The sequence below is a fragment of the Montipora capricornis genome, chromosome 11 (genome assembly GCF_036669925.1).
Source record: "Montipora capricornis isolate CH-2021 chromosome 11, ASM3666992v2, whole genome shotgun sequence".
Taxonomy (NCBI): Eukaryota; Metazoa; Cnidaria; class Anthozoa; order Scleractinia; family Acroporidae; genus Montipora; species Montipora capricornis.
This window is the reverse complement of record NC_090893.1, coordinates 6,595,707-6,618,389: the sequence shown is the minus strand read 5'-3', so window position 1 is coordinate 6,618,389 and position 22,683 is coordinate 6,595,707. Positions and strand designations below refer to the sequence as shown.

General features: G+C 39.3%; 5 protein-coding genes across 6 annotated transcripts in view; 1 reads left to right on the top strand and 4 right to left on the bottom strand.

Annotated features, from left to right (window-relative positions):
• LOC138024564 (uncharacterized) overlaps positions 1–957 on the bottom strand; it is a 29,160-nt gene extending 28,203 nt beyond the window's left edge. The window contains exon 1 of one of the 2 annotated variants that reach the window (XM_068871788.1): positions 513–957. The gene's annotated coding sequence lies outside the window, so the exon portion shown is untranslated. The remainder of the gene's footprint in view (positions 1–512) is intronic. The other variant, XM_068871786.1, reaches the window with a different exon arrangement.
• A 4,171-nt stretch (positions 958–5,128) lies between these two features.
• Positions 5,129–7,500, top strand: LOC138023047 (uncharacterized). The gene is made up of 2 exons (XM_068870080.1): positions 5,129–5,301; positions 5,493–7,500. The coding sequence occupies exons 1-2, from the start codon at positions 5,129–5,131 to the stop codon at positions 7,264–7,266; spliced, it is 1,947 nt and encodes a 648-aa protein (XP_068726181.1). The 3' UTR covers positions 7,267–7,500.
• Positions 7,501–7,557: 57 nt separating this feature from the next.
• LOC138023046 (uncharacterized) lies at positions 7,558–9,105 on the bottom strand. The gene has a single exon (XM_068870079.1). It carries the CDS (start codon positions 9,103–9,105, stop codon positions 7,558–7,560), a length of 1,548 nt encoding a protein of 515 aa, XP_068726180.1.
• Positions 9,106–11,235: 2,130 nt separating this feature from the next.
• On the bottom strand, positions 11,236–17,969 carry LOC138023045 (uncharacterized). Its single transcript, XM_068870078.1, has 3 exons — positions 17,835–17,969; positions 17,480–17,699; positions 11,236–12,065 (listed from the first exon to the last, which is right to left on the bottom strand). The coding sequence occupies exons 1-3, from the start codon at positions 17,967–17,969 to the stop codon at positions 11,680–11,682; spliced, it is 741 nt and encodes a 246-aa protein (XP_068726179.1). The 3' UTR covers positions 11,236–11,679.
• Positions 14,146–17,391, bottom strand: LOC138024598 (uncharacterized). The gene is made up of 3 exons (XM_068871825.1): positions 16,827–17,391; positions 15,736–16,025; positions 14,146–14,622 (listed from the first exon to the last, which is right to left on the bottom strand). The coding sequence occupies exons 1-3, from the start codon at positions 17,077–17,079 to the stop codon at positions 14,146–14,148; spliced, it is 1,020 nt and encodes a 339-aa protein (XP_068727926.1). The 5' UTR covers positions 17,080–17,391.
• Positions 17,970–22,683: the final 4,714 nt, after the last annotated feature.

Genomic DNA, 22,683 nt, shown 5'->3' with positions numbered 1-22,683 from the left:
TTTTGAACGGGAGTAATGGCGGACCGTCAAATCCAAAATTCACACTCAAAATAAACAGTCTTTGGATAAACATCAAAGCTCAAAATTTTGCAAGTCAGGTGTTAAGAAAACACACTTTCGAAAAATAAGGAAATTTATTTTTTGATCATAGTAGCTCTTTAAAATTCAGACGATGATGTACACTGGCATACTCATAACGAAGTCGGATCCTATAGGTAGTACACGATCGTACTTAGCTATTTCCCAGGAAATGTAATTGGTAGAATAACAACTTCTTTAGTTTCTTTGTGTTTTGACAAGGCACATATTTTGAATGGAAATCCATGTTGTTTTATTCGATTTGGTTCTATTTGGACTCAGTAGAAAATAATTCTGGCCATAGGGAGTGTTTTAAATTGAATGAGAATCGATTGAGTTAAGTGCCGTTACGCAATCTGAGCAAAGGGGGCATGATACTGCAAAAACGCCTGGCAAGGCTTTTAACAACAAAGTGAAAAAATGACAGAAAATACCTACCGTTCTTTCGCACTGGGTTAACTCCTCTTTGACCTTGAGTGTCCCTGAATATCTGCTACGAACTGAAGAAAATAGTCGTGACTTAGTGGAATGTCCTCTGCAAGAGTCAAAAGACCCCTTTGTCATAGTTTAGTAACTGTAACCAAGTTCCAGGAGCACAACTACTTTATTTGCGTCTATGACTGTGAGTTTGTCACGCAGAAGGTTGCATGAAAGTCACAAGCTGTCGATAAATTCCAGGTTATATGATACCCAGCTAACTCCGCATCTTTTGGAATCACAGGGATTTTATTTGCGTCTATGACTGTGAGTTTGTCACGCAGAAGGTTGCATGAAAGTCACAAGCTCTCGATAAATTCCAGGTTATATGATACCCAGCGAACTCCGCATCTTTTGGAATCACAGGGATGACAGCCGATCAAGGTGTAGCAACTGGCTTCCTTGTTGAATTAATAATTCTAAAACCGCCTCCACAAGCATGGAATTGGATTTCGGGGTTGTTATCTATCTTCCACTAGCCCATTTTCACATTTGCATTCAAGCGGAAATTTCCAGCCTAACAAAAAATGTACAGCTAATTGGGTGGTCATCAATTTGGATGCCTTGCACAGTATAAATATATGAACACAGATGACCATTAATTCTCCACATATCCTGCATAGTTGACCAAAAAAGGACCATAGGTGAAAAATCACTGTCCTATATTTTACTCCTCAAATTTAGCATCCTTTTTTGGACCGCTCGTAAATCCTTCCTTTCTGTATATAAATATTTCTGAAAGATCCGCGCAACACAAAGAACTTTTTTCCTTCAGTCTAGTCTTCGAAAAGTTATAATTGCTTAAACAGTCAGTGTTTTAAATTTATTAGGAGCAGAATGCCTGTCTCTAGGTCTGGATGTAATATATCAAAAACGAGTGCGAGTGTTTCATCAGGGGTTTCAAAAACCGAGAAAGAGATGAAAGCACGAGGCCGCGGGCCGACTGCTTTTATTGTTTCGAGGTGATTGGAACCCCTGATGAAACACGAAGCACGAGTTTTTGAGCTGACTTCTCAATCACGCCTAAAAATACAATGCAATAAAGCATACAAAATTAATGTATTCCCTGCGGGAATGGTAAATAGCTCATGCAAGTCTCTGCCTGTATTTTGAAAGCTGTTTGTCCCATGTTAGCAGTGTTTTATTGCATTTGATGGTTATGGCTGAGAAAAAGAAAGGAAGACCGAGTCGTTTTCGTTTGCCGAAAAGTGCATCTGAGGAACACGTCCTGGCTGATGAAGCTGTTCCACCTTCTACAAAGTACAAAAACAAGTGGGCTTTAAAAATATTTCGCGATTGGCAGCAGCAAAGGGAGATGAAAGAACCGATTTTAGATCCCGGTGGTCTTTTCAAAGATTTTGAATTGCAGTGGTTAATCCTGTTAGTTGTGAAATAGAGAATATGGATGCCATATCTCTTAATTACTGGCTCATGAAGTTTGTAATGGAAGTCGCCAAAGATTCAGGGGAAAGGTATCCACCCAGAACTGTGTACGGGATAGTGTGAAGCGTCCTTTGGGAGACAAAAATGGCGACAAGGCTTTGAATCCACTTGATGCTGATGATAAAAGGTACGGGAAATTAAGCAAGTTGTTTTTGCTTGTTTGATATTATTTATTTCGGGAATAGTTCCACTTTTTGTTTAAAGTAACATGCTCTTGTTGGTGGATTACTTATAATCGATTCGGCATTTTACGGCGTGCCTTAGATGTAGAGATGAAGGATGCTTCCAAAGAAGGCGTCCATATCAAGTGCCAAAAGGAGGAGAAAGAATTTGTCACCGCCGAAAAAGAAAGAAAATTCTGGGAGTTGAACTTATTAGGAATGAGCCCAGCTAAGTCATTATTGTATACAGTATCTTTTTACAATGAAAAGATCTTTGCTTTGCGAGATGAAGATCATAGAAATATTGTATTAAATAACTTTTCGAAGTACGGCAGTGAATAATTGATTGAATGGTAATTGAGGTTGCTAATTAAAATTCAAGTGTCTTGATCAGTGTTTTCATCAGTTTTTGAACTAAATGGAGTAATCTTTATCTAGATTTTCATTGGGTATCAAGATACATGCACCTGACCAAAATTAGGCATTCCGATTGGCTTATAACCGTATGAATAATTAATGAGTTTGAGAACAAACGGTCATATTCCGAGAGCATCATCTTCACAACAAAGTACTAGCGCTTCCATGCGCGAAGCTGCTTATTTTTTTAGCTCTGACTTTATTTGCTTTTTTGCCTCAAGTTTACTATTCCCAACACCACATTTTCGTCGTTTCTAGTTAGCTAAACACTATGCTGGCTTATGGAAGAAAATTTTTGATTTCTAAATGTCTCTGGTGGAAATATTTGGCCCCAAACACTAGATTCTCTTTGCATGATGTGAATGGTCAACCTAGCAAGCAAGTGAAACCAGTGGACCAAGCTACATGGAACTGTATTAAGGAGCTAGGAATCCTTAGAAACTTCCGTGGTACTCGTGGAAGGGGTTCTACATTAATAAGAAGATCTAATTTCAACTCTATGACCAAGAATAAATTGGAATTTTAAGAACCCAATTAATGTTTAATAACAGGCAATCAATGAAGTGCAACGAAGCGGGGAAGCACCTTTGAAAAATAACAGCAGAATACCAGTGCGTATCACACCGAGAAATCGAATGATATCCGTAAATGGATCTGTGAACCACACTGTGCTATCCAATGTCAAACGTCAATCAAAGACCAACGGTATTCCCTCAATTATCTCGGCAAATGTGAGGTCAATTGCAAAGAAACTTAATGAATTACATCAACGAGATGCTTCTGTGAAGCATACACTGGGTTGCCTGTGGTACGTGCTACAGAAAATCAGAAGGCACTGAATTGTGTGGTATTGAAATACAGCATTCCAGTCTCTGAAGAATAACAAATAAAAGAGAAGCGAGAAACATTGGCTTCTGGGCTGACATGTTGATAATTTTCAAGTTCCCTCACAACTTCTTTTTACCACAAGTGTGCCCTCTGAGCATCTGACAGCTTTCTAATACTAAAGTTCACTGAAGTTAAGCCCTGCCAAGCGGGGTTAGTGTTTGGATGGGAGACCAAAACAATGTACCCCTCTGAAAACAGAAGCATCGGACCGAAAATACTATTAACTCTAACAAATGCGAACTCAGCAAGGTACAGATCTTGTTAGCTTGCTTTATGCAAAACAAATATTGATGAAAAAGCAAATAACTATTGATACACAGTTTTCAGAAAGAGCAGAAGGAAGTTTCCCGGACGGTCGATCGAGAATAAAATATTTACGACATGAAAACAACATTAATTTTGAACCGTGAATATAGAATATAAAAAGTTACGATCAGCGACAAACATTTTGGGAGATTTTTGCTACGTTCAAGTAAATTGCAAAATCGAAAGTGACATGGCCGGAATTCAGCGGGCGCCGTGATTAAGTTACCGCTGTATGTTTACTCGCCAAACAGTGAAGCATCTGTGTCAAATGATGGCAAGATACCGGGAGCGTTTACCATTTGTCAACAAAAATCGAAAATTCCGGTTGGAAACTCAAATGGTAAAGATCATTCCACAGGAAAGTTTCTGGAAAAGATGGAAATCCTCAGAGGTATTCCTCTTTTCCCGTTCCAACCGAAATGACCGGAAAAATCCTGTACCATTTGTAAACTCCCACTCGACCCGGTGCACTTCGGCCTCTTTTCCCGCCATTCGACGCTGCAGATGCAGTCGTCATTTGTTTTCTTCTAGCCGTGAGAGTCTCGGGCTTGGCGAAACGCCACACCGGGAAAATCCTGTACCATTACGAGCATTCCATTCCAACCGGATTTTCCGTGCAAATGGTAAACGCCCCGGGTTTTTGTAAGTTTCTTTTTCAGTCTAGTGTTTTATAGTTTGACTATGATATGAGCTATGTCAAAACATAGATCACAATCGCCCATCTCTTATTTATGCAAATTCAAAATTTACTCTCCAAGACGCGTACGACGTTATTTATCACCAGGTAATTCCATCATTTTGGAAATAGCAGCTACTTTATTATTCATCTGCGTCACAAGTTTTCACTGATTTTGGGGCTCATTTTGTTGAAACTCAAGCACGCTTCCAACAGGCCTGTGAACCCTTCCTGCTTACAGAGCAATACTAAAAAACTTCTCCCATATCACATTTGAACCTTAAGCTCGAAAATTCAATACACAACATGATATTATAATTCACAAAGGCAGAAAATACCACAAAATCCTTTTCCAGCGAAAATTTTATCGAAACAAACAACATATTTGCTCTTAGAGGCGAAAACCTCTTCCTATTTCATTGCGTGCGTGAAGACAAGAAACTTAATCGTGTCAAATTACCATGTACTTCAGGTAAATACAGCTCACTTTGATTTCGTCTCGACGGGCGATAGATTGTTGTCGAATTCCAGTACTCGTCGCTTTTGAGATTCATGCCTAGTTTATCCAACTGACTTTCCATTATTGAGCTCCATACACCCTATGCAAAATGAAAAGGGACTGGGAGCGATACGTGCGAGAACGAGGCTAGTTGGGCCTTGTTCTGTTTACTCGTGGTAAAATATGGCTGCTGATCGAACTGTAAGTGCCAGCCGTCTTTCCGAGGGCGATATACCAGGAGCATCTCTTCAAGGACGAAATCCTACAACACTCACCACGGATGAGCTTCGCTTTTGGTTAAAATGTCGTGGCGACCCGGCAAAAGGATTAAAAACAAAGGCACAGTTAGCAAAAAGGCAAGTAAGCTTATCGATGTATTTCTCAGTAGTCGTAATAATAAGGGCTTTTTTATACTGTACTTGGTTAAAAGGATTCGATATTTAACATTTCTTATTTCTTATTTCAAGTAGAGATCAGGAGATTTAATGTTTATTTCCGTCGCTTACCTGTTTCTGCACAATTAACTGGTGTGCTAATTTTTCCGTAGAGTACTTGAATATGTGGCTTCTGGTCGTGATAAAGATGTTGTGGATCCGGACAAGAACCTTATTTACACGCGTCGAAAGCAGAGACAAGAAAAATTACAAATTCGAAATGATCCGTTGCTAAAGGAAAGTACTGTAAGGTTTCCATCGACTGGGTGGTCAACAAGCTTACAACGAATGCCATTGTTTACAAAGGCAGAAATGGATTTGCATGTCTCTCAGTCTGGGAAAAACATTGACCGAAGTAAACAGAGCCATACAGTTCCAACAAGCATGAAAAAAGCCAAGACGTTCCTTGAAGACGAATACTTAAAGGACGTAGTTGCTGCTAGTGACAATGAATATTTCTTTTTTCAATGTTTGTGTCATCATAGCTTTAAAAAAAATGAAGCCCCTCATAAATTAAAAGTTGCACTTTGTTTAGTGAGTGGAAGTGTAAAGTATGCTTCATGTACGTGCGTGGCGGGATCTGCTGGCTTTTGTAATCATGTACTTGCACTTATGATGAAACTTTGTAAGTTTAGCTTGTATAGCTGTCAAAATGTCAAGGAGTTGGACCATGAATCTGATATGGCACAACCTAAGGCATGCACCTCCAGTTTACAGCTGTGGCACAGACCTGCAAGAGGGGAAAAAATCAAGCCCCAACCTGTCATGGAACTCAATGTAAAGAGGTCCAAATTAGATAGCGATTATGATCCTGATAGTGGTGTGAGGTGTTTATTGTATGAAGCTAGGAAAAACTTGAGCACACAAACAGCAGATGAAGTTATGTTGAAAGACAAGCTTCAAAAGATCAATCCTAAATTTGCCCTGTCTCAAATCATTTCTCCTGGTGGTACTAACTTACAGGAAACAAAATTTGGAAAATCTCCGAGTGGTTCATATGCAAGTTATCAGTTACAGTTTTCCGAATCCAATTTTCAAGTTTTCTGCAATATTGACTCAGTGCCCAGAGCAGACGGCAATCATGGTAATGATGACCAAAATGCTATATCTGCGTTTCCTGCATTTCCTTTGCAACATTCTGAACAGTACAAAAAGCCAGATGGTTTGAGCAGGAACCAAGAAGCACTCCTGGATCATTTGACTGTTGATGAGGTAAAGCTCAATAACATAGAGAAGACTACAAGAGAACAAGCAGCCTCCCAAGAATGGAATGCTGAAAGAAAATTTCGGTTTACAGCTTCTAATTTCCACACCATTGCAAAAAGGAAAAGAAATCATGCCTCTTTAGTAAACAATCTGCTTCATCCCAAGCCATTTACTTCCAAGCAGACAGAACACGGGAAAACCTATGAACCTGTAGCCTTGAAAGAATATGGAAAATATATGTTTGCAGCTAGGAATCCAGTTACAGTGTTAAAAAGTGGCCTTGTTGTGAGTATGGCCTGTCCAATTTTGGCAGCATCGCCAGATGGCAAGGTCATTGATCATAGTTGTAGTAAGCCTTTTGGACTAGTAGAGGTTAAATGTCCCTTCACTAAGTTTCATGTAAGTCCTTTAGATGCATGTGCAGATGAAAGTTTCTTTTCAGAAAATGTAAATGGACAGCCAAGACTGAAAAGGGGACATCAGTACTACTTTCAAATACAGGGTCAACTTGCTGTTACAGGGGCTAGCTGGTGTGATTTTGTAATTTACACCAGCAAAGGCATGAGTGTAGAGAGGATCACATTTGATCCTCAGTTCTGGGACACATTGAATGAATGCCTTAAGAACTGCTACTTCAATCATTTTATAGAGCCAGCCGCTTTAGAATTCTGTAAACATTAGAAAAGCGTGTCATTGTTGTTAAATTGTAGCAATGACACATATGTCTAAAACAGAGTATCAACCTTGATGTCTTTCAAGATAAAACTTTTGTAAGATTAGTTTCTTTATTCTCAGTTCTTGAGCACAATGACTGTACGAAGATAAATGACAGTTTACTAGCTCCTAGCGCACAAAGATGCCGAAACCCTAGTTTACCAAATCTGTGCTCTTTCTGAGACATAACATTAGGGTCTGGCGCTTTTATTAAATAATGTTGTCTTCTGTAGAAGGCATTATTGCTTTGCCTAAATGTTACGTGGAAATAAGAGGATCGTGCATGTTACACAAAAAGGCACAGACACTCCACATTTGATTTACCACCCCAAATAGACTAAGTGGTACGACACTATCCCAAATGCGGAAGTTCTTGACTTTGTTAATAGCTCGTTCGATATGTATTCTTACCGAGGCAATTTCCTGGGTCTTGATAACATCTTGTGCTGTCATTTGGGTATACAACCCTAGAAAAGGTGGAATGTTTAGGTTCACACCCAGTGGAAGGAGATCTTCAATTGTAAAGCCTTTATCGGCCATCACAGTGTCACCTTTATCAAAATCTAACTTCAGAAAACCACTTCTCTCAACAATTTCGCGATCGGAAATACTTCCACTGTATAGTTGACTGATAAAAGTTATAGCTCCACTAGGAGCAATTCCAATTAAGCCTTTCAGAGTTACGTGGTTTTTATACGAGCTGAACAGTTTCGAATTCAAAAGAAGGCTGGAAGGCATCTGACATCTAATCTCTGTGCAATCGATTATTACACGGGTGGAAGAGTATTTGTCTTTAAAGCTGTCTGGCATAGTAACTGTAACAACCTCCTTATTTGCCCATATAGATACCTGACCAAATTTAAGATACAAGTAATTTATCCAGGACAGGAATATCCTGCTCACTGTTGACTGAGAGATATGAAACAAGTGAGCCAGATGCTTTTCTGCAAATCCCCTTCTTAGTCTGCAGAGTACAAGGAAAAACTCCTCTCTTGCTTCTAAGCTCCTTTTTCTACCTTTGTGAGTGCATTCCTCTGGTTCCTCGGTTTCATTTTCGTTCTCATCATAAAAACGCTTTGGGACACTTCTTTCTTTTGACGAGCAGTACCTAATGTTCTCCCCATTCGTTCCAGTGTTCAAAAATTCATATACAGCATTAAATGTAGCAAAGTTAGGAAAGCCGGTGTAAAAGGCGATGTCCTCGTCAGAGGTAAAATTTCCCAACTGAAAAACGCGAGAATCTGCAAGACCCTTCTGACGTTTCAAAACTCCTATTTCAGCCTTTAGCGAAGCATTTTCAAGCTCCAAACTCTTCAGTTTTTCGAGAAGTTCTTTGAAATCTTCTGTCGTGTTTCCTTGCGTATCCGTGTCGTTTTGCACGTCATGATCAGCAGAGCTACCAGCCGCCGATGAAGTGCAGTTATCACCGTTGGTTTCAGTTGCACTAGTTGTTTGAGATACTATCAACTCTGTGTCTGTATTCGACGTAAACATACGTTTCTTAGGAGGCTTTCTCTTTAGCGGAGAACTTTGTGACCAAGAAAAACGTGACGGCACGACCCCTTCCCTGACATAAATACGCTGGCCTCCGACAGACTTAACAAAGTCCTCAGGTTTAAAGTGACGAGAGCAAATCTTCGTGTTTTGGTTGACAGTAAAATCCTTACATTCGTCGCGACGAATAGCATGCAGCCAACGTTTCTTGAGGTTCACATCATCTGGAAACTTGAAGTAGGAAATTTTCTTTCCATTTTCAGTCCTGTACAGCTTTTTGGTGCATTTGGGAACACAACAATTTGCCGGCATATTTAAAATTTTGCTCCCTTCTCATCAGGCGGCCATATTGTCTTGGCCCAACTAGCCTCGTTCTCGCACGTATCGCTCCCAGTCCCTTTTCATTTTGCATAGGGTGTATAAGGGTATATTTTGTTTAAGGATCCACTAAAACCAGGAGCCATAATCGGGGATGGAGACCGTAAGCGCGCGCCATTTCTAGTATTGGGGTTGGCTCCATGATATGGGACAATTATTCTATTTTTAGAACAAATTGCGCCATCGCGTGCGCGACACGCACGTACATTGCTGCGAGGATTTTCGCGGATGTCGCGCAGGGAAAATGGCGGGCGATATTACCTTCGTGAATGAGGCAGATATAGGATTTCTCTCAGCAGTATCGCTTCCAAATTTAAGCCAAGCCCTCCTTGACAACTTCCTTGACCTTGACAGTGAACATGAAAGTGAGGATGATTCAGAAGACGAGTGGAGTGACTTTTCCGACCTATCGAGTGGAAATGATTCGTCGGACATGTCTGGGGAGGAATCGCCTAGCAGAGGACAGAAAGATGTAAGGAGGAAAAAGGTACCAAAAGCCAGAAACAAACAGGGGAATGAGTCCAGTAAAGAGAAAAGGAAAAAGAGTTCTGGAAAATACCTTTCTAAAGACGACGTAAAAAGGCTGGAGGAGACTCTTAAGTCTTACGTTTTGAGTGCACAAACACATTGCGAAAATGAATTAAGAAATGAAAAATCATTGTCAATATTTCCAGTTCGCAAGCAAATGGTGTCCACCCTACTCAATAGCGACACGATCAGGGTAATGTTTGTGAAGCTTTGTCGGGATATTTACTCCAAAATAATTAAAGCTTTCACCGAAATATCCAGCGCTAAGGTGAAAAACAGTGACAAAAGGGCTTCGTTTTCAGTTATTTGTTCCCAATTGTTGTTGACGGTGGAGGAATCAGAAGTCTGGAGAAACATGAAAAAGATAATTGTCACCACCATTCAGTTGCAGGAGAACGAAACAGACGAAGTCAACTTTCATGCTGCCGTTGTTCTTAACACCATCTACTGGGCACTTTACGAAAATTTTCACAGCGCAGTCATGCAAATTAAGATTGACACTGACAAACGGAAAACCCAAACAAATGCAAGTGAAGGCGCGGACACTGTTGTCGATTCCGACTTTGTGGACGTTGCTAGAGTATCTGGGGCGGCGCTGCACAAACTACGGAAAGGAAGAGAAAAGATTGTTAATGGGCGGAAAGGAGCCAGGAGAGTTTCAGAAGCGACAAAGGAAAATTATGCAGCCGAAGTTAAAATTATGTCTGAAATGGTCTGTTCTGCAGAGGAGAAAACATCTTTGCCATTGGGTCTAAAAAGGTTGGACGAGGGAAAGTTGACTTTCTTCAATAGTAAGTTTACTGTTGTTTTGTTAACGTTAGATAAAAGAATAAGAGAAATGTTGACTGAAAAAATTCTGAAGAGATATCCAAAAAACCTTATGAAGCTGACAAAACAATCGGTTGCTTTAGACGAGGAGCTACAAGAGTTATTTTTGGCAGCATCAAAAAGGGCATGCACAGCACCATTTGAAGAGATTAGGGCTTGCTCCATATGGCAAGAGCTAGTAAAGAGAATATGTAATACCAGATTTAAGGAATTCTATAGTGCTCAAGAAGAGAAAAAACTGATTCAGGAGGGCAAAGTCGTTTCAGCCGACCAAAGCTTGAGGGACAAGCTGAAAACTTACAGTGTCGATAAGCGTACTTAATTAATTAAGGATGCTTAATAATATGATCTTACAAACTTAATTACGCTTTCTTCTAGGCAGCAGACCAGTTCAAGTGGTCTCTTTGTGATAGTTTATACTTAGGGCAACGTCAGCTTGCCTTATATAATATGACAAGTCTCGTTTTTACTGAAAAACAATAGTAAGTAATATAACAAAAGAATAACCAAAGTGACAGCTTGAAGAGGTCTTTGATCTTTTTATTGAGAGCTGTACTCAGCTTATCAGGTACATTGGTACTCCAACTCAGTAACTGTTAGAGCTGCAGAAAAAGGAACCAAAAAAATGTGTCGGAGTGATAGAATAATGTTATTTTGAACTTGAAACTTGCACTCAATATATTGTATGAATTCAATAAAAGACCCATCAAAGGACTGCATGTCTTTATAGCACAAAGACATAATTAATATCTATAGTTCTCAGGTATGGCTCAAGTTTTGTAAGTTACATGCACACCAGTACATACCATTTTAAATATGTAATAAATAAAGGATCAAGAAAAGTTTTTAATATGTGCAGTCAAATGACTTTAAAAGACTATTTATAACAATTAATATATTTTGGTGTCACATTTTCTTGTTCCTATGTAAATGGTGACCAATGACTAATGCCAAAGTGCAGCCAGCTTAAAAAAGACACAGCATTTCATTAAAAAATTAAAATTCCAGGCTGAAATGAGATTTTATGACAAGAATTGTTATCTACTAACAAAATGAAATGCTTGGAGGAGAAATCAATTTACTTCAACTTCAGCCACACAACAGTTTTTAACTGTACTGAATGTACTTTTTTTCTGAAATGACAGAGGCACATTATCTGTTGTACTCCACCCAAGTGATTTGGGCATACTGTATCGAGGTGCTGTAAAACTTCTGGTATGTCTTGGCTAGCCACAATATTAACTCGTTTTCTTTGGATGGTAGGGAATGGGAAAGTATACACCCATACTGTAAATGCCTGTGGCTATCAAAAATTGCACATGCCCCATTTTCCCAAACTAAAATTACTACTGTCCTCCCAACAGACACAAAGATGCCAACTGATTTCTGTTTCATGCTTGCCCGTTCCCTGACATTTGAAATGACATCCTGGAAGTTATTACCAGTAATAAAAAAATCTTTGGGATCCTCATAAGAAAGGAGGTGTAGATCATCTCCAACAGAGCTGAATGCATCTTCTACATCAAGCCCACCAACTCCTGCAGCAGAAAAGCATTCATCAAAGATTTTATTGCCCCCAGAAATACTTGAAACCACATGACCAAACCACCCCTCTTCAAGAACTTTCTTTGGTTCACCAATCAACCCAGAGGAGAACTTAAAACCCATTACAAGGGCTATTAGGGTGCATGCAGAGCTACCTTGCCTACCCTGAAAAGTGCTTTGAGAAATTTGGGAGGGAAAAATAAATTCTTTAACACCCTGATAACCATAAGGAACAAAATGTGCCATGATTTCAATGTAAGGCTGTTGATAAACAGTGTTCAATGTGGACACATTTGTAGGGCCAGATATAAGGACCTCTTGGTCCCTGTAGCCCTTCTGATCATGACTTGTGGCTCTAGCAGTGACCTTCAGCTCCTGTCTCAACTGAACCCTTCCAAGAGATGACCCATAATTCCCTGCACTTAGAGAACCATGGGCATGGAACTTGAGTGTGCCAAACAGGGATTCAAGGCGACTTATTGAGAGCCGCAATGGAGACAAAGAGTATCCAGGAAAGTTATCAAAGAAGTATGACGAGAACTGTTTAAATCCAAAGACCATGACTCTTTGAAGGTCAAATGTCTAGAGGGAGAGAAAAGGCAAGCTAAATAAGAAATGCCATTTATTTAAAGGAGCAGTGTCACAAGGATTTTGCTGTTTTAGGTCAATTCTGTGCTTATAAAATCATTACTTTGGGTCTTTAATCATTAAACAAAATGCTTCTGTAAAGCTACAACGAATACATCAACGGAATTTTATCAGAGAGGGCTAACCATAATAAATTTCTTGAGGATTTTTGGAACATGCAGCATCAAAACCTGCAAAAAATTGGCAATTTTTTTCAAGTTTCAATCTATTTCAATCCATGCCATCCATAGCGACAGGCGACAAGAAACAGGTTCAGTACATTCAAATAGCCTTTAATAACAAAACTAGATCATTCATTAGTTTTGAAATTCAATCAATGCGAAGACACCTGGCTTTTTGTAAAGTTGCCAAGTAGCGTGACAATGCCCCTTAAAGGGCTTAGTAAACAACTAATCCTAACTCACATTCAAATATATGAATTTCAATAATAATAATTATAATGATAATGTACTATAACTTTTATTTATATTTATAACATAGATAGGACCCTGCGCGCGCTCTCTGATTGGTCAAAAACCTATGTTTTATCAGAGTATAAAACATCGAAAAAGCGTGTTTTATCGTTTTGCGCGCGTAAAATCTATATCATAAAGCAAATGAAGAAGCCTAAGCCGTGTATTACACTGTGATAAAACACTCCAGTCATTTGAGAACACTCGAGAAATGTAGAAAACACTCGCCTGCGGCTCGTGCTTTCCACATTTCCCTCGTGTTCTCAAATGCCTGTCGTGTTTTATCACAGTGTAATACACGGCTTAGGCTTCTTTATTTGTTAAATAATTCATCAAATCTTTTCACTCGCACGCAATTGGTTTAAACACGTCACTTGACCGAATATCACCCAGCTAAAACTGGGGGATATCCGAGAATATCCCCCAATTGTCAAAACAACTCGCGTTGCGAAAAATATTTGAAGGATAATAAACATGAAAGCCTCCATTTGGGGCGAAAATATTCTCGGGTATTTGTCCTTGGACATTATCCGTTCCTCGAAGCTCATAGTTTTCCTCAAGCTGTGCTCTCCGAAAGCTGTTCGCTTCTCGGAGCAGATAATGTCCGCGGACAAATATCCTAGAATATTTTCGCCCCAAATGGAGGCTACTGTTTATATATACTATTGCCCCATCAAAGGGAACACTTGTCTTCCCTCCAAGGACCAGGAGGGATGTAGTTTGATCTTTTAAATGCACATTTAAAAAGTAGTAAACAAGATATTGTTAAAGTGCCTATAACCCCAAAATATTTTTTGCGCTTAAATAAATCTTTGCACCCGTTCGAAACAAACTGCACCTTTTAAAGTGCCTATGAAGCAAAAAATAATTTATGCCTATTTGAAAGAGTTTTCAAAATAATGAATAATGGCCTTTACAGTTTTGAAGCATCTTTTTTCGTTTCAGAGATATTTGAGTTTTTGAGTTATGCAAATTAGCAAATTGATGACGTCATCAGTGGTTCTGCTGGAAGATGGATCGCAAAATCAAGAGTATCTCTCAAAGTGTAACAGCGATACGATTCAAACTTGGCATGAGTAATAACCCTTAAGTAAGGTGCAAGATGGTGCAGAGTATGATGTAACCATGGCAACACTTTTGGCTCCAGTCCCTCTTGGTTATAAATGAAGTTTCTCAATTTTTCAAGGGTACTGATCACCTTGAAGACGATGTCATGTAGAAACTTTCCATCCAGGGGTACCTCACGGAGAAAGTAAGGCCCAGCAAACTCAAACCCAGATGTCATATCCCGCCAGTAGGTCTGAAGAACGTAACTTGCCCTTTGACCAGCTCCATTTTCTGAGATGAACAGGGACTCATAAACATCATGAAGACATGACCAGTCATTTTCATTCATTGCATAGCCAATGGCAACACCATCTGTGCAACGGATCTGAATCTTACTCTGCACCTGTTAATTACAACTTACAATTATTTTAAAAGCATTTCATGGTCAGAAATTCCAGTTAAAATATTTTTATATTATGCAAATGAGGAAAGTGATGACATCATCGGTGGTTTCACTAAAATAGTACAACACTCAATCAAGAATACCTCCATAAATATTAAAAAAAATGTAAATCACAAAAGAAACAAAATCCACTGTGCCATTGCTATGACAACAGTTATGCTGCTGTTCCTGTTTCAATTAAGACTAAAATTTCCAGATCATCTTAAAGAAGGATAATTCACTGCCAATAATCTTACTGGGGAGAGGTAAGAAAAAATGCATGTAAACCATGTGTGAATCTCTGAGAAAGACCCTCTGTCCCAGTTTAAAAAGTTGGAAATGGAGATATTTGTTTTCCCCAGACAGAGACTGGATCCAAGAGCACTGCCATGGCAACAACATAGCAGGTGTCATTCTGTTTTGCTTGTGATGTGCATTTCTATTGATAAGTTTGAAGATCACTGCTCCAATATTTCTAGAGATATTCTTGATTCAGTATTTTGTTGTTCAAGTGGAGCTATTTATGACATGATCACTTTCCTCATTGGCATGATTAATACAAAAACATGAATATCTCTAAAATGAAAAAAGATATTCCAAATTATAAGGGAAATTCCATTCTTCTTTACTTTGAAAATCATTTCAAATAAGCAGCAATTATTTTGTACTGCATGGGCACTTTAAAGGCTTCACCAATCCAATAACAGTTTTGAGTTACTGAATGGATCTGAAAGTAACAGTTTAATTTACACTAACAACAACATAAAACTGTATATGCAATAACAAAAGGGGTCAGACGAAACTGCATATTGAGCTAGGTTTTTTAACTTTGTCAAATTTAACTCAGTTCATACTCCATGTTTCAACAATACAGCAAAAAAACGCTTAAAATTTAAATAGGTTATATTACTTCATGATCTGCAATGAGCCCTATAATGATTCAAATAACATCATTGATGATTGCCATGTATATGCATGTAGATGTACCAAACATTAAGGAAGATATAGTAAAACTTAAATACAGATACACCAATATGGCTGTTATGATAAGCAAAGGGAATACCCTCTATTCACCTTTGTCTCATCAAACAAGAGTTCTCCAACTCCCAGTGGCTCTGGTCTTCCACTAAGGACTGCAGTGGTTTTAAATTGATTAAACAAAGTGAGTTGCTCGATGATTCTTTCTTCATGGATACCTTCCTCTACTGTTCTCTTTGCCATTACCCTCTCCAAGGATCTCCTGCATGGAAGCTGGAGAATGTCCAGCTTCTTGAGGTCATCAAACAGGACCGGGCAGCGTGCATAAATAGCAAGAGCCACTCGCCAAGTCGCCTGAGTCCAACGATTAGATCGATGTCCATATCCTTTAATAGAACGTGTATAGAACAGTTTTAAGCTGAGTGTCGTAAAACCAAAATCAAACCAGTTTACTTACCAATTAGACTTCTCAGCTAACCTCAAATTGTGGTATAACCAAAACCAAAGCAATTGCCTGATTACTAAATCAACACATCTAAATATCTGGGTAATACAGGATTTCAAAATTTAATGCAAGAATAGTTTGTAACAGAATCCCTTGTGATCATGAGATGGATTGGGCCTAGAAGAAAAAGCATTGTACATACATGTCTGTAGAGTAACTAAAAGCATTTCTTATTGATAAAATTATTAGTGTTCTTGAACACCTGAGAGGACTTCCATATAAAACGGAGAGGGAAGTATGTAAGAAATTGTGACTAAACCCTTGAAGGGGACCAGTGGCCTGGCCCAAGCTATTTAACCCTCTTGAAAGATACAACATTTAAAAAGTACAGAAATTATTTATATTTTCTCCTCTTTTCCTCTGACATTCGCCCGAACACCCTAAGTGAGAAATACAAAGCCCTATGCAGGGGAAGAGAGGAGGGGGGCGAGGGTGGTGGTCTGGAACAGTGAAGTTTATAAAACACACCAGGGATGATCAGATATATTTGTGCCAAAGTGTGAACTTTTCTCTTCCCGTATCCTTCACACAGCCCCTTAAGTTATTTGGTTACTGATTATCACGCAAAATTACTGATAATTCCTCTTACTTAATTTCTCATCATCTTCTGACCAATTTACAATTTTGCATTTCGGAGTATCCTGAAGCATGTAGATCAAATTACACACCTTCTAAAACTTACCGTTTTTTGCCTGATCTTTTCGGAAATTCACTTTGTCCGAATCCCATATCTCACGCAAGACTTGCCCTGCACCGGGTCGTAAACTATCAGCTTCTGCCACACATTTTTCAAATTCCTTTCTTCCCATGGGTGTAGATTCAACTCGCTCCATCAATTTGTCCAAGTCAGAGCTATGTGTATCAGACATTAAAACAGAGAACTTCTTTCTGTACCGTTTGACCTGCTTTGTCATGTTTTTCCTTGATTGCCGCATATTTTTCAATCGCTTACTTTGGCTCTTTGGACTGAGGCAAGAGAAGCGAACTTTGGATGACACAGATTGTCTGCTCCTTACGTCTTCTTCAGTCAGAGACTTCTTTTGGTTTAAGCGTTCTGACAGTTTTTGTTCTGTTTTGTAGCAACATCGACACTTTCTTCCACTCTCACATTGGGCATTTTTTATCAATCGCGCGCAATTTCTTGACAAAACTCTGTGCCAAGGAAGGGTCTGTTCTTCTACTTCTGAGGACAGATAATCCTGCTGGCCAGTTATCCTAGTGTCCACTCCAGGACAAGGACGATTCTCGACGACTTTCTCAGTTGTCCCGGCTGATTAATATTAATTGTGCCCCTTCTTACGAGCTCAAAGTGGTACACAAACAAACGATATTCACCATTTGCATCAACAACGAGTCTCACGTCGTCAAAAGGCACGTCGTCAGAGAGAGAGGCTTTCCGTTTCTTGACGACAACCAGGGATGGCTTTCCACTTCTTTCCACAACCTCGACACGAGCCTCTACTCTGGGATCCTGGAGATCTGACGCGATGGCTTCAAGAGATCTTAATTCGTTGCTCTTGGCAAGAATGTGTTCACGAAGGTTAAGCTTACCAACCTGCACATAATTGAAGTATATTGGGTGTTAATTAATTTATTTTAGTCCAGAAAGCCCGGGAAAGAGCGTGAAAACCGATGCCGTGAATTAAACTAAAAGCAACAAATTTAATTAATCGACTTGCGTACCACGTACCTGAAAGGGTTTCTCAATGTTCGTGTCATCCCAGAGTGTCTTAAACACCGTTTTCACTCTCTTTTGTTGTGTGGCTGAGCTGACTTCTTCCAAATTTAAATCATTTGCTCTTTTAACAGAGCTATCGACTTCCATATCAATTTATTCACAGCTGTTATCCCCTGGCATCACTGTACAAAATCGCAACTTTCGCCCGCCATATTTGATTACGCAAGAGGACAACATCCACGCGAGAACCCACGAATTGTGCGTGAGTCCGCGCAGATATATGACGTCAGGATGGCGCAATTTGTTCTAAAAATAGAAAAATTGTCCCATATCATGGTTCCGCGCGGATCCCAATACTTACGGTCTCCATCCCCGATTATGGCTCCTGCTGCATCTCTAAAGACCGTGTCTTCCATCACAATGTTTCAAAATCTGCCGAGGTTTTGCTCCACTATTCATTATTGTTGACAGTTATTTGATGTATTCACTGTTTTATCCAGTTAGCACATGATATAAAATATCATTAATAACTTTAATGTGAATTTTAACACTGATTGGGCACAAATAAATTATTATTCATGGTCTTCATCTTCAGCTTGTTGGTTTGAGCAAAATTATTGAAAGTAATAAGATAAATGACTACCGGTAACTTTGTTGTGCTAAAAGTTATCATATCATTATTACTGCCAATAACAGGTACACTGTATTTTGCATGTGATTATCATTGGTCAATAGTTGTGTTTAGATGAGAGTATGTAAACACTACTGTGACATCACACAAATTTTGATCGGTTATGTGTTGTCAGACGCACGTTTTGATTGGCTGGTAGGAAATAAGAGTATATCAGGAAAATCTGTTTCAATCAAGAAGTAAAAAAACCAGTATTTTCCTTCATTTATCAAATCAATTATTTTTGAGAAATACTTTATGAAAGCAACACAGGACTTTTATCTGTGTTTACATAGCTTCATCTAAATACAAGGGGAGTTGGGAGAGGGCTCGAAAGTTATGCAAACCCTTGACTGTGTCTCGAGTTTGCATAATTGTAGAGAATTCTCCCAACTGCCCCTTGTGTTTAGATGAGGCTATGTAAACATGGAAAACATCCTCTATTGCTTAAATAACACAACAAAATAAAATAACTTTTTGATCGGTTGCTTTATCTCAAGAGGAGCACTTCCAGAAGGCAGTTTTCTATTAAGCACTGGCCATTGAAGCATATTCAACCAAACCTTTGCCTGTTGTGTGCATCTGGCAAAGTACCGGTAGACCAAAATGCTCATGGGGCTTCGTTTTTCTGGTGCAAACAGGGACAGTCTGAATTATGTTGATTTCTCTTCAGCTGACTGAACATAACACTGTATGCAATCAATGTAACATGGAGACAGTTTAGTATGTAACAGGGTCCCTCATGCATGAGCCCAAGTATTGATGCCTGTCAAAGAATAGGTTGTTGGCTAAGCTCTTCTGACCCTATGATCTACCAGTTTAATAAATTATATACTATTGTAGCCCAAAACAGCCATGTGAAAGTTAACTAATAGGCACCCAATTTACTGTGGCCATAATAATCCTTTGAAAACTGAGAACCCAAAAGTTGTTTTCCAGTAGCTGTGTGTACCAACAGGAGGATCACCTCCTCTGGATCAGAAACTATTCAGAAGATGCAGGTTACCAAGATCTCTTGAGATTTACACTTGACAGGGATTTATTCATTTTTTGGATAGGCCCCCGTCCCACTTATATCCCCACTTTTCATCAGGGGTTGCTCTCAACTGAAGCCCTTTGTATCAAGCTTAGTTGTATGATTTTCTTATAACTAATGCAAACTGGACATGGAGACATGGAAGGAATCAACTTCCAACTTTAATGCGACATTGCACAAAGAAAATATACTTACAAAATTCGTTATTGCAATAAGAGAATGTAACTAAAAGAGTACGCGATGAACAGGTTAGCTATTGGCTTAATCTTTTCTTCTTCGCCACGACCATATTCATCAAAATCGATACGGAGTCAAGGCTTTCCGTTGTTAAACACATGAATGGTAATGCAAACGCATGAATTGAGCTGGCTTAATCAAAAATCCTACGTAACATATAACCAGCTGACCTTGGTCCTTTTTTTTCACGCGTCCCACACACCTGGTGAAGGACGGGCTCTGTTGCACTTTTCGAATGAACTACCGTCTTCACAAACTCCTGAAATGTCGTGACAGTAACGTAACAAGTTCTAGATGTTCGCGATGGTAATAAACCATAATCGACAAAAATTTTTAAACCAGAAAACTCTTCTCAATCCCGTACGATTCCTTCCCTTATTGCCTTTTCACCAAATAAATCCAAAGGATGGCTGTTACTAGTAATATTTCCGTTGCAAGTACTACAAACATAAAACAGAATCCCTTCGGCCATTCTCTTCCCCTTTGTTCCGGTTAGCATTTTTATTGTGTTCCTAATCTGACCAATCAGTGACGAGAACGGATTGGAACCTGCCAGAGCTCTCGATCCGAGGCGCTGGCCAAGAGAATCGCAGCTCTGGGAACGAGAATGAACTGCGAAGATCATAGCTTCACTTGATTTCATATCCGCAATTCATATATGATTCATTTCATATACCAATTCATCATCAATAACTAAACTGATTTGAAACGCTCTTTTTTGACAATTTACTCACACCAGTATTTGTGACCACCCAGATATTTACACTCAAAACTTAAAATTAGATCTTGCCTAAGCTCATTCCAGTTTCGCTCTCAAGGCGCGTGCAAGAACAGAAATATTTTTAATATCTTGACCTCAACACTCACACTGCCTCAGTATTAATATTTATTAATATACATCAAGAATATAAAATTGTTGACGATATTGTTGTCTATATATACGCAATGAAACGAATACGTCAAGATTACAAGGAAATATAAGGAGAAGGGGGCAGTTTCATTGCCTAACTTTTTATTATTTTTTTTGCCGGTAGTTGCGTTTTTTTTTAGGTACGTTAATTTGATCGCGTGTTATGCTCGAGCCAAACGTCGAAGTTCACGTGAGGCGAATTAAATGGTTCTTTGGGTCCATTCAAGTTATTTTGGATTATGCCAGTCTTTGCACTGGGACTCGTTTTGGAAACTAGGATAAAGTGAATTTATAAAGTAAACAACACTGAGGCGATTAGACTTTCGAAAGATACGTTTGTGTCTGCTCCAACCAGAGCTGGGAAAAGTCTGGCCTTTGAACTAGTCCCGTACGCTTTTGGTCGTTTACTTGGAGAGGATTGCAATGTTATCGTATTCGTAATTGTTCCACTGATTTCAATCACGAAAGATTTGGTCTCCAGCCGCAATTGTCGTGGCATTAGAGCGTCAAATGTAGGAGACAACACTTTTAAAATCTTGAGTATAAACTGGTGTTTAGAAGTCCCGAGCCGATTCTCAACGACTATCGAAACATTTTTCGTCGAATGGAACAAAAAAATTAACAATGCACGTGTATTCATCGACGACAGTCATTGAATCGCTAAATGGTCAGCTTAAGTTTCTCCAAGATTTATCTTTCAATCCCGGTCTAGCACGTCTCCTACACATGAAGCTTACCGGATCTTTCATGAGTGAAATCAATTGACTTTCTTGACGATTGGAAACTTTCCCTTACTTGCTAATCTTTCGAATTAGTGTTTCGTTTCTATCAGCACAAATCACGGCACAAGTGTTGGTCCAAAAAATACCACTGGAGATCCCTTTCCAAGCGGTGACTCGAGATTGAAATGAGCTTTCGTTTTATTTCATCTTTGTTTCTGATACCTTTAGCAAAAAGTCCACAAATTTACTCTTTCGATTTCGTAGAAACAAACATGTTCGACTGTTTTCGTCGGATTGCGCCATCAAGTGCAGGACTTGCGAATGACGTCATCCCCTTTTTGGCACGAGACGCAAGTGAAAACCCTGCAAGCGAGACAACTCGACCTCTCGCCACTTCGTCGCTCGCTCATTTAATTCGCGTACGAAAAATCACGATTCGCTCGCGAAAACATTTTCCCCTGGGATTATCGTGAGTTCGACTTGTGGCAAGTCTATGAGGTGATGTCAATAACGTCAATAATAAAAGCAACCTAGGTAACACAGGCTAACACCAACCCGGTGTGGCCAACACATCACGGTTGTGCGCATGCGTGATGTGTTGGCCACACCAAGGATGGTGTTAGCGTGTCACCTTGCCTTTATTATTGTCAATAACGTCATATGAAAACAGGTCCAAAAATACTGTTTTAAAAGAACACTCTACAAAGAAGTGGCTCTGTAAATGTATGGAGAAGCAGCCTGTTTTATTCTGAACAAGATGCCTTGTGGCGTTCACATGGGATACTGCTATTTGTGTAAAATATGAAAGGTTGGTTGCAAATGCTACTGTTCCCCAAAGCCGACTGAAAGTCACAAAGAAAGTTGTAAAAGCGCTATGGAAAGTAAAGTGTGATGAGAATGGGACATTTCTTTTGCGACTTCAAGGGTCAGTTCATGAATCAGACTTACTTTTATATGTGGTTATATTCAATCCAAAAAAAGTTAGTTACATTTATTTACAGTGAGAAACGGAATTCGAAATGATGAAGACAAGAGGTGCAATATTCCCGTGTTCATCGCTGTTCTATCGCGCTTGATCGACTTAATCGATTTCAAAAGACGCTTAGGTTGCTAGCTCTTAGAGCACACGAAGATCACGTCTCCTGATTCTTCCTTCCGTGAATTCAGTCTGAGAACGTAGTAATTCGAAGAAGGGACAGAAGGGAAGTTGTGTGTGCCTTGGGAAGTCCGTGTGAGCTTTTCCGATTACCTTCCGTGAGAAAAAGTAAAAAGAGACATGAATGTTG